Raw genomic sequence first — 11,126 nt, 5'->3', positions numbered from 1 at the left:
CATACAAACACTCAAACACAATGAAGACGTAGCTTTGATCGTGTTCCTGAACGTTCATAGTCGCATTGTCTGTGAAACGTCGCCAAGTTGGCGGGAAATAGAGGTTTTCCCCCGCGCAAACTTTCACAGACTAGCAATAGACCCGCGGTGGCTATGATGTTCTAAATTTGAATCACGTAGGATGGAATTTTTTTATGGAAATCACTTTGATTTTGGTTTTTGGTTTTACATCTAGAATTCTAGATGATGCCCGCGATCGACTAAGGTATTTTAAAAAAATCGTGGGAACTTTGATTTTCCGGGATAAATATCCTTCGTCCGCCTTCAGGATGCAAGCCATTTGTATACCAAATAGATGCTGCAAAGTCAAAATCACTTATTCAAATTAGGTACTATTATAGGTACCTACTCATTTTGATGGTCAGAATATTGTTAGATTTGTAAGGGACTTCGTCTGCGATGGCGTTTGCTGGCGCGCGTGCTGTGCTTGTTTGGCGTGTTTTTTTTGTTAAGAGTGGCTGGTTTTTGTTTGGTGTTTTTTGGTGGTGGAATTGATTGGGAAGCGCTCTAAAGGGGCGCCGCGCGTGTGTCGGCGGGCGCCGGCGCAGACGGAGTCCATACTTGTATAAATTCAATAACTTGAAAATATCACAAACTTGACATTGGCTAATCAGAGTAAAGCCAGATTTAAAGAAAAAAATAATAGATTTGTAAGATGATATTATAGTAGCTAAATTAATTACGTAAACTTAGTCCAAAAGTAGGTCTGATGCTCGCAACTTTGGCTGCGTGGATATACCTAGCTAAAAATCCCGTAGGAACTCTGATTTTCCGGACAAAAGAAGCTTGTGTAAAATCGGTTAAACGATGGGCCGAAAACGCTAACAGACAGACAGACACACTTTCGCACTAAAGAATGCTGCAAGTTAAGGTAATAACCACACTCCGCGGTACGACGAAGACACGCTGGTAAATAGGGTCTTTATAAAAATAAACAGATTTTATTTTTTGGTCTTACTGTATTAAAACGTATCTACAATATTTCATTGAGTTTGGTTCATCTCTAAGATTCTAATAAGAACCAAACTACGTTTGTATGGAATGCGCTTGGAAGACATTTCACTTAGGATAAAGATAATAATGAAATGAAACAAAAGAAAACAGATCAACAGAGTATAATTATTTTAAAATTATGATCATAATATAATAAATATTCAAAAAATATACTTTGTACATACACAGCGACGTCACATACTCACTACATATATTACCCATGGCCACAACGCTGATCACAAGTTCGCACTAGTACTAAAAACACTTCATTATAATATAACAACCTTGAAAGGAACTAAGACTGGTTTCCACTTTCCAGCCTAATACGCATAAGACAAACAGTTCATAATATTAAAAGTACTTATAGATTGTTACGGCTATACTCACGCATTTAGTCGACGTATACTCGACTATTTTCGAACCCATCATCAGAGTCTCAACCGCGACGCGCAGCGAGCCAAGTCTCTATGAAAAAGGACCCTGAATGGGTTCGAAAAGGTTCAAAACTATAACGGGCTTATGTCGACTAAATACGTGAGTACAGCCGTAACAAGCTATACTTATAATGGAAATCACTCTCGATTGTTTAAACGTTAAGTTCATAACATACTATAATGCTGTCAAAAATAAGAATAGGGATGACTTTCCGCCATGTTACTTAAGGTGGAAGCGACGGGCCTGCCCGCGAAATTCAAATTTAATTTGGTTTTTCGCAATTTATAAACTAATACGACAACGTAGGCTTATGGTATTTTAATTGCGACAATGGCAGTATCATCCTCACAGGTTTATATAAAAATCTTTACTTGAAAGGGTCCAGTTTAAGAAATTAATTCTAGTATCGACTAATTTGTGAGAATAGTCGATACTAGAATTAATTTCGCCCTCAGTGTCGCGCCGCCTAAAACGAGAGTAATTCGCGCAGAAAAACGCTAGTCTGAATCTGCCCTAATTCATAACATAAGGCCGTGTTCACTAGCAAGTACCGTCCACATTTTTTTTATTCGTACCAAAAATTAGTAAAAAGAAAAACGATAAGTGGACAGGAAAGCAATTATCTCTACCAGTGATCCTTGGCAGTGTGATTTCTTGCTGAAGTCAGCTTTTTGTAAGTCTACTTCTGCAAGATTTGTATACCAAAAACTTGCCAGTGAACACATGTCCTAACAATCACAATCAAAGACTTTGTGCTTGCATATTTCACATTACATTTACTTCTAAGTATATCACCAACTAGGTTGACGTCTTAAATGTTTAACTATATTAATGTGATGGCACTAAATGTTTACTTAAAAGGCAGTTCTAAGCGTTGCGGCCATTGTAGCTAATTCTGTTCTTCACAATCTCTAAACTAAACTAAATTGAGAGGTCTAAATCTATAATATTCACTTAAACATGACAGACAAAAAATTCAGTGGGCGTTAACCAGTTTGAGAGACCAACAAATGACAAACATTTTTTCAAAAACATTAGTAATTCAATGGGAAAACAGTTTCGTTTGTGATTGGTTGGTCACTCAAAACTTGTAAAACCAATGGACTTTTTGATTTTGTCATTTGTATGGGATTACATAACAGAGAGAACTCTATATTAACTTCTCTCAATGGATAGAGTCTAGTGCTATCCTTTTCTGCAGGGAGTATTATGAAAGGGATGGCAATAAACAGAGATCTATAATTTTAGTTAAGTTTAGAGATTGTGTGCAATGGTTAGCCACATTATGGACACATTGGGTAGACTGACTGTTGAGGAAAAGATCACAGCGTTTACGTACGTATAAAAGTGATCAAAATTATTACAAAGGTGCATAAGCTAACGTTTATTATGGTTTATATGTTTATTACCATTTTCATTGCACTAACATTTAACTATACAAGAGACGAACTTAAGGCTGAGATGTATAGAGTTCACTTTGACTTTGCTCAGCCTTAAGACACTGTTAGAACGAGACAGCGTTATGCCGCTGGCATAAATCTGTCTTGTTTTAACTGAAACTTAAGTTTAAGCAAAGTCAAGGTTACAAACCAGACGAGAGAGAAAAAAGTACGCTCTATAGATCTCAGGCTAACTAAGCTAAGGTTACTTAAGATTAACCGATAGATACCAAGGCTTAAAAAAACAAAAATTCTTATCCACACCAACAAGTCAACTACCCAATTATTAAAAGCTATAAATTCATCTATATGTCTTATTTAAATAGTATACATAATTAAATTAATTCGCTTCGACAGATTCTTTCGTTTCTTTCTTCGGTGCACCCTGTATATTTACGTACTTTTAGTACACACAAGCACAACACAACATATATTTTACTCTTAGGGTCTTTACGCATTGCATTCGATCCGAATTCGAGAAAAATAATATCTGGAAAACTCCAGGAGAGTGAGAGATGTATGAGACGGAGGGACGCCCCACACACCCCCACGCCCCACCTGCACGTCACCCACGCAATCCTGCGCCGGATTAGCGGTGGCTGTGCGCAGGACATCCCTCCCCCGATTGCCATGACGACCTGTCGCGAGCTATAGTTAATTCGGTCCGTGAATGCTCCGAATAGGAAATATTTTCGGCTTTTTTTTCGAACCGGATCGCAATATAACCGAACGAAATTCGGTTCTATAGCGCAACTCTTCATACAAATAGTACTACGGTTATTTCGGGTCGAGAATTCTTGGATTTGAATCGGATTAGGACCGGATGCAGTGCGAAGAGAGCCTAAATGCTCTTAGCACACCAACGCATTCGCATGCGATAGCAAAACTATTAACACCTTTATGGCGTTGACATAAAGTTGATTTATAGCACTATAAAGGTGTAGATTGTTTCGCTAGATATGTGACTTGCGTCGGTGTGCTAATGCTTAAGAGTCATTACGCCCGGTCGACCAGTCGCCTGGTGCGTCATGGGTCTTAAGAGCCTTACGTTAATCGGAACGCGACTACTACTTAGTTGAATAGTTTGATAATTTTCGCGTTAATAAGCCAAGATACCCAATCATAAATAAATATTTAGGCTTAGATCTATAGAGCTCACTTTCACTTTTCTCAGCCTTAAGACACCGTTAAAATGAGACAGCGTTATACAGCTGGCATAAATCTGTCTCGTTTTAACTGAAACTTAAGTCTGAAGTCTAAGCAAAGTCAAAGTGCGCTCTAAGGATTTTAACCTTAAATTCGTCTATGTGTATTTACATAATAAAAGTTGCGCTATACTTATAGTTCCCTAACTGAGGCTACGGTCATAGCTGGAAGTTTCGCACAACTTGTGGGTTAGTACAAGTTTGCACATTTCATCCACATTGACAGATTTCGAGTAACCTTACACTTCGCCTCCTCTTTTTTTTCTGTGACTAGTAAGACCATCGGGGTGACTAGCTAACTCAGTGTCTAACACTGAATGATGGTCAACGAGCTCTTTTGACATTGGTTGGTTCGAAAAACAACTGAATAACTCTCAAGTCGCCCCTATAGAAGCATTACTACAAAAATTTATACTCGCAATCGTATCAAATATATCGAGTTGTGCAAACTTATATTAATCCTAATTACACTGTTTATTGGCTATAAATTATTTGGATTCGACTGCTTCCATCGCTTGTTTGTCGGAGTCGCCTTTTAAACGTATATTACAATACTAACCCAAATAATCAGTTAGGATTAGTTTTGTTCTATTACACGAAGACTGTTTGGTTGTGTTTGTGTGAGTGCACACGTACACATACATTGTTATAGTGGGCGTAGTGCCGACTGATCAACCAATCGCATGCACGCGCCATTGGCCAGCCAATCGCGTCAATGCTCAAGTTATTTGCTGGGCACTGTACACTCACTATTGAAACCAAGGCTTAGCGGTCATCGTGGAATAGAACAAGTATACGAGTAGATCCAGGCTAGATTATTTCGCTTCGACGGCTTCCTTGGCTGGTTTATTCGGCTCACCCTGTATATAGTAGTAGTTGACGAACCTCGCGCCCTGCGTGGCCTGCGCGCAGGTGTTGGTGAAGTGGCACGCGAATAGGAGCAAGTTGCGAGGCTGCACCCTCCACGCGAACCTCATGAACATTATCGAGTAGAGCGAGAGAGCTGAAACGGGAGAAAAACATATGTTAATACAGCGAAGACTTAAGGCCGGACCGCATTACAGCACTGCACGGCGCAACACAAAGCATCAATATATTATTGTGTCGGTCTGTCCGTCTGTCGTGTCTGTCAGGAAAACCTATAGGGTACTTCCCGTTGACCTAGAATCATGATTTGGTAGGTAGGTAGGTCTTATAGCACAAGTAAAGGGAGAAATCCGAAAAATGTCAATTTATAGTTACGTAACAAAAAAAAATGTTCCGATTTTCAAAGTAAGATAATAATTATACCAAGTGGAGTGTGATATCATATGAAAGGGCTTTACCTGTACATTCTAAAACAGTTTTTCATTTATTTTTATGCATAATAGTTTTTGATTTATCGTGCAAATTGTCGGGAAAAAATACCCGAGTATACAGAATCCTCGGTGCGCGAGTCTGACTCGCACTTAGCCGGTTTTTTTCCGTTTGAGGTACGGGATCCTAAAAATAACATGACGTGTAGATAGGATAGTAATCATGCGAGTCTAGTTGAATACAGAAAAAGACATATGAGGCCATAGAACTGTATAATGTCAGATAGAGATAAGAATAAAGCTTTTTATGACTGCACAGTAAATCTTGACAAATTGTACCACATATATTATTATTATCATGCACTACAGTTTATCGCTTTTTATACCAGTTCATTCCAGTTATCACCTAACTTAGATTTCGTGAACGATATGAATTTCAAGATAACTAGCACAGTGATTATTATTTATTGAAATTTTGCCAAAGAGTCCCTTTACAATGTAGACAAGGATTGAGGTCGAATTTTTCGAAAATGGCATGGGAGCGAAGCTGCGAGCAAAGCAGGCTCTAGTATTTCAGTACTAGCTGATGCTCGCGACTTCGTTCGCGTGGATGTAGGTTTTTAAAAATCCCGTGGGAACTCTTTGATTTTCCGGGATAAAAAGTAGCCTATGTGCTAATCCAGGGTATAATCTATCTCCATTTTAAATTTCAACCCAATCCGTCCAGTAGTTTTTGCGTGAAGGAGTAACAAACATACACACACACACACACATACAAACTTTCTCCTTTATAATATTACTAGAAGACTAGAAGATGCCCGCGGCTTCGCCCGCGTGGATTTCGGTTTTTTAAAATCCCGTAGGAATTCTTTGATTTTCCGGGATAAAAAGTATCCTATGTGCTAATCCAGGATATTATCTACTAGCTGACGCCCGCGACTTCGTCCGCGTGGATTTAGGTTTTTCGAAATCCCGTGGGAACTCTTTGGTTTTCCGGGCTAAAAAGTAGCCTATGTGCTAATCCAGGATATTATCTATCTCCATTCTGAATTTCAGCCAAATCCGTCCAGTAGTTTTTGCGTGAAGGAGTAACAAACATACACACACCCACACACACACACACACACACACATACAAACTTTCGCCTTTATAATATTAGTGTGAAGTGTGATAGTGTGATAAAGGCAGGCAAAACCTTGTAGTCTGTATAGAAAACATGCCACTGCGAATCAAATGACTATTGTTTTTGCGCATTGTATAGTGACATGCCTACATACTACATTTCCTATTGAGACTTGTTTGCATGTTATGTAAATGTTACTTATCATGAAACACGTTCATTTATGAGATAGGAGGATACCCGCGACTTCATCCGCGTGGATTTTTGGAAAATCCTGTGGGAACTCTTTGCTTTTCCGGAATGAAAAGCTGCTTACGTCAATTTTCCGGGACGCAAGCTACATCTGTACAAAATTTCATATAAATCGGTTAAACGGATGAGCCTATGGGAATCCCGTGGGAAATCTTTAATTTTCCGGCCAATTTTCGATATGTAATTAAAAATTACTTATGTAAAGTTGTTATTATGATAATATTATCTCAACAGCACACTCATAGGCAATATTGTATAATAATAAAATTATTATCAGTCTCGAAAATAGATACGGCTTATAGCTCAAGTGTTCTAGTTCTTAACTACTGGTATTTTTTCAACTATCTTAATCCACTAGCTACTCTTTCTTTTCATCTATAGAGTCTATCTTGCCCAAAAATCATTCATTTTCGGCAAACCATGAAGTTCTGAACATCATCAAGTATTTATATAGAACAACAAGTGTAAATTAAAAATTTATAACACCCTCGACAAGTGAAAGTTACAGTAACTAGAAAAGAGCTGATAACTTTCAAACGGCTGAACCGATATTCTTCGATTATAGCTAAGAACACTCTGGATTAAGCCACCTTTCAACAAAAAAAACTTAAATTAAAATCGGTTCATTAGTTTAGGAGCTACTATGCCGCAAACAGATACACAGATACACACATCAAACTTATAACACCCCTCTTTTTGGGTTGGGGGTTAAAAACTGTGCAATGTGCATGCAGTAGGATAGAAAGTTATTTCCATGCTATTGTTACATGTGCAAAAAAGCATAGCTATTTGCATGAGCAAAAAGTATAATCAGCACAAAAATATGCCTAATTATACCAATTCCCATATTTTTATGCTCAATCTCTAGCATGCTAAATAAATACTATAAAATGTAAATTGTAATCAGATGATAATAAAATTATCAGCAATATGATGAATAAGGCACTCATAATGTGAATTACTTTGATTGAAGGGCACCTTTGCAATATTGATAATCTCTTAAGGTCTTGGTTTTCTCTTTAATATTTAATTTTATTTCATAGGAAATGAAAAAAACATTTTATTACTTGAGAAATAAAATAAAATAAAAATAAAAAATATTAAAATATTAATAGTAATGGGTTTGGCCATAGTCTACAACACTGGCCAAGAGTGAATTGGCTGACTTCACACACCTTTGAAAACAGTATAGAGAATTACTATTAGGTTTCCTCACGATCTTTTCCTTCACTGTTAAAGCAAGTGATATTTAATTGTTTAAAACATACATAGCTCTGAAAAGTTAGAAGTGGACGCTCAGGACACCTGACCTCCCAAATAGGAGCCAGACTAGCTATCACTCCATCTTTAGCCCCTATAGAAGGGCTATTGAAACAAAAATGATGTTCTGTGAAACTAAAAATTAGCATGATCTATCTCATTAGGGTTAGTCTTAGCCACTAAAGACAAACATACTACAAGATATTTTCATACCAACTGTCATTTTGCCACTAATGAAACTTGGGTCCTTCCTCGTGTCAGCAATAGCTGCTAGTGGAATGCCCCAGTTTGCCACAGGACCCCAGAAATGTGTGCTGTCGAATGTTCAATCAAATCCTTAATACAAATTATGGAATAGACATAAAACAATCAATCAGCATACACTTGTCTGATAATTAGCATCAGTTGAGCTTAAAACTAGAAACTATAATACTAGGAACTATGTATGTTTATAGTTGACGAGGAATAAGTGTGTAGTTGGGACAGTTGTGACAGTGAGCTATGAGCAAGTGAGCTAGTCTGAAGGGGTGATAACTCTTACTGGTTGTCGAGACATTCATTTAATTCAATAGACCAGTAGGACAATTTTAGGACCACACACCTGTCACCAACATATTGTGCAAGTATTGGTATGGTGCTAATTTAAATGAAACAGGTTTAATTTGCAATGCAAATAATCTTACCATTGTATGTCAATATAATAAATAATAATTATTCAATACTAAGTATAGGTATGTAAGTTTTTAATTTTTTTCTAATATTTTTTATTTAAAATATGTTACCTCATTAAATAATCTCTAAATTCCTTGCTTTTTAGCTGGTCCAAGAGTTTTTTCAAAATTGCACTCATTTTGAATCTGAAAAATTTAAATAGAGATTAGATTCCAAAATCGTACCACAGGATAATGTAGATTCAATAAAAAATGTGTGAAAGAAACTGATTAAAATAAAAGTTTTCTTAATTGAAAAATAATGAAAATTATCATAGAATGTGAACACAAATAAAAACACCAGTCCAACAAGTTGAATATTTATGCATATTTAAACTAAAATATGGTTATATAACAATACTCCAATCACAAAAGTTTTCGTACGTAAATAGTTTTTAAATTGATCACTGGGAACACATTAATATTAATATTTTCCTTGGATTATTACGTGTGCACTTTTTCTAATAGATGTCAAGGTTAGGGTTATCACTGATAACGTGCAATATTTCTGAAAGGGCAGAGCTATTTTCATTATTATTTTACCTTTTAGGAATACTGTCTCTTATAAAACTATATTTTACTTAGAAGGAATTTTTTATCTTATTTTTAGATATTTATCGTTCACGGTTCGTCAACGTTCCCACTTTGCACCCGTTAGACAGAGTTTTTTTTTTGCACTTATATTTTTTTTCAGCACCGAATGTCAACGTCAAACGTCAGTGTCATCGTCTCAACTGTCAATCAAGCGCCGCGGCCGCGCAGATTAAAAAGGAAAATATGTCTAATACAAAGACTACAGTGGGTCTAATATGCCGCTAATAATACTTTGGTTAATCGCGCTCGAACGTTGACTGGCAAAGTCATTCTACCGCGAGCTAGACAAGTATTGACTCATCATTCAGGGCCTCCTTCACCAGTTCATGGCTTCGTGCTTTGCAGAAAACACAACTATGGGTAGGAGTTATCATTAGGAATGAATAGCAGGGCTGATTAACCGGTATTTTTATAGCGTTACCACTAAGATTTAAACTTATACTCACCGTTACCAAAGTACCGATGTGTTAACGTTAAAAACAACGATACCCATCCATTAACGTTATCTAGATACCACTATTAATACCGGTAAAAGTAACAATACTTAGTTGTACCGATAATAATTCAAAATCTAACGATGCCGTGTATAAAGCCATATAGGGTAAGTATACAATTTGTTTTACTTTTTAAAATACGAATGTTTGTATATAGTTAATGAAGTTGCTGTGAGTTTGTTATGGTTTGTTCATTTGTACTTAAGTGACTTTACTCTTTGTCACAGTTCACCTGTCTATAAATGGTAATAATAACATGTCAAAATGTCAATTTCTGGGGTTTTATACGCTTGATAACATCATTATAATCCAAAAAATATATTAAAAATCAACAATATGTAGGCATATTTAAAATCACTAATTAAATATGTACAAATACGATTAAAATATGGTCAATTTGACCCTATAATGGGTTTCATTCGCACCCTAGTGGTAATTTATATGCTCATTTACATAACGTTATATGTGGCACTAGTTGGAGCACTGTACTATGTACGAAGCGTTATCATATCGAATCAAGAGTAAGTCAAATCGAAACACCACATGATAATACTAAACTGTTACCCAATAGTTTGTCGAAGTGGAATAGCTATACATCGATGGCTGCGACCTAAGATTTAACATACGTCTCTTTTTATCGCATAGCTCTTGTCTCTCTCTCGCCGCTATAGGTATACTTCTCGGATCACGTCACATGTGACCAAGTCAGTCCAGCAAGCATATGTTGAATCCTATTCATATTAAATTTATTTTCCAGGATATCAGAAAACATGTACCTACTGAACAATTAAATAAAAGACAAGATGTATTCACGTGGGATTTAATTACAAAACTACAAAAGGCACAAAATGGACGGCAGTACAGAGTAAAATATTACAGTACTTTGGAATGTTAATTAATTGTTATATACCCTTTTTTACTTAAAGTTAATGAAATAGATTAGAAACTTAGTGTAAGGCCGAGCGATATATTGGAGCGTTCGCCTCAATCACATGTTCATAGTTCATACACAACAGAGTTGGCATCGTTTTAAACATTTGTTATCTCATTTTAAACATGATTTTTATTTGAAAAAACCGCACATTTTAAGTAAAATGGACCTTAACAGCATTGTTTTACCGTTGAAGTTCGTGCATACATCTATAGTCGGCGCTCCAAGCGGAATCCTTATTAAACTGGTGGAACTGAAATTTCGACTTTAATCCAAGGTTATTTAGGTTCATTTTACTCTAACGCTACTAAGTTTCGACGCTCAAATAAAGTTTTTTC

General features: G+C 36.5%; 1 protein-coding gene and 1 long non-coding RNA gene across 4 annotated transcripts; one reads left to right on the top strand and one right to left on the bottom strand.

The window, feature by feature from the left end:
* Positions 1-1,159: 1,159 nt before the first annotated feature.
* LOC123869052 (mitochondrial pyruvate carrier 1) lies at positions 1,160-9,480 on the bottom strand. Of its 3 annotated transcripts, XM_045911790.1 has the most exons (5): positions 9,313-9,480; positions 8,842-8,916; positions 8,273-8,373; positions 4,928-5,135; positions 1,160-4,714 (listed from the first exon to the last, which is right to left on the bottom strand). In XM_045911790.1, the coding sequence occupies exons 2-4, from the start codon at positions 8,907-8,909 to the stop codon at positions 4,948-4,950; spliced, it is 357 nt and encodes a 118-aa protein (XP_045767746.1). In that variant the 5' UTR covers positions 8,910-8,916; positions 9,313-9,480; the 3' UTR covers positions 1,160-4,714; positions 4,928-4,947. The 3 variants fall into 3 exon arrangements, with proteins under 3 accessions (XP_045767746.1, XP_045767745.1, XP_045767747.1); XM_045911789.1 differs by having other exon boundaries at positions 1,160-5,135; positions 9,313-9,479; XM_045911791.1 differs by lacking the exon at positions 9,313-9,480 and adding an exon at positions 8,998-9,283 and having other exon boundaries at positions 1,160-5,135.
* A 641-nt stretch (positions 9,481-10,121) lies between these two features.
* On the top strand, positions 10,122-10,817 carry LOC123869054. The gene is made up of 2 exons (XR_006796812.1): positions 10,122-10,378; positions 10,615-10,817. It is a non-coding gene; the product is annotated as an uncharacterized LOC123869054 (long non-coding RNA).
* Positions 10,818-11,126: the final 309 nt, after the last annotated feature.

This window comes from Maniola jurtina, chromosome 10 (assembly GCF_905333055.1).
Source record: "Maniola jurtina chromosome 10, ilManJurt1.1, whole genome shotgun sequence".
Lineage (NCBI taxonomy): Eukaryota > Metazoa > Arthropoda > Insecta > Lepidoptera > Nymphalidae > Maniola > Maniola jurtina.
This window is presented reverse-complemented; position numbering and strand designations above follow the sequence as displayed.

Coding starts and splice junctions, on each gene's coding strand:
- LOC123869052 (XM_045911790.1), bottom strand. CDS start 8,909: ATGAGTGCAATTTTGAAAAAACTCTTGGACCAGCTAAAAAGCAAGGAA. Junction 8,374..8,841: donor TTTAGAGATTATTTAATGAG/GTAACATATTTT, acceptor AACATTCGACAG/CACACATTTCTGGGGTCCTG. Junction 5,136..8,272: donor TAGTGGCAAAATGACAGTTG/GTATGAAAATAT, acceptor CTCCCGTTTCAG/CTCTCTCGCTCTACTCGATA.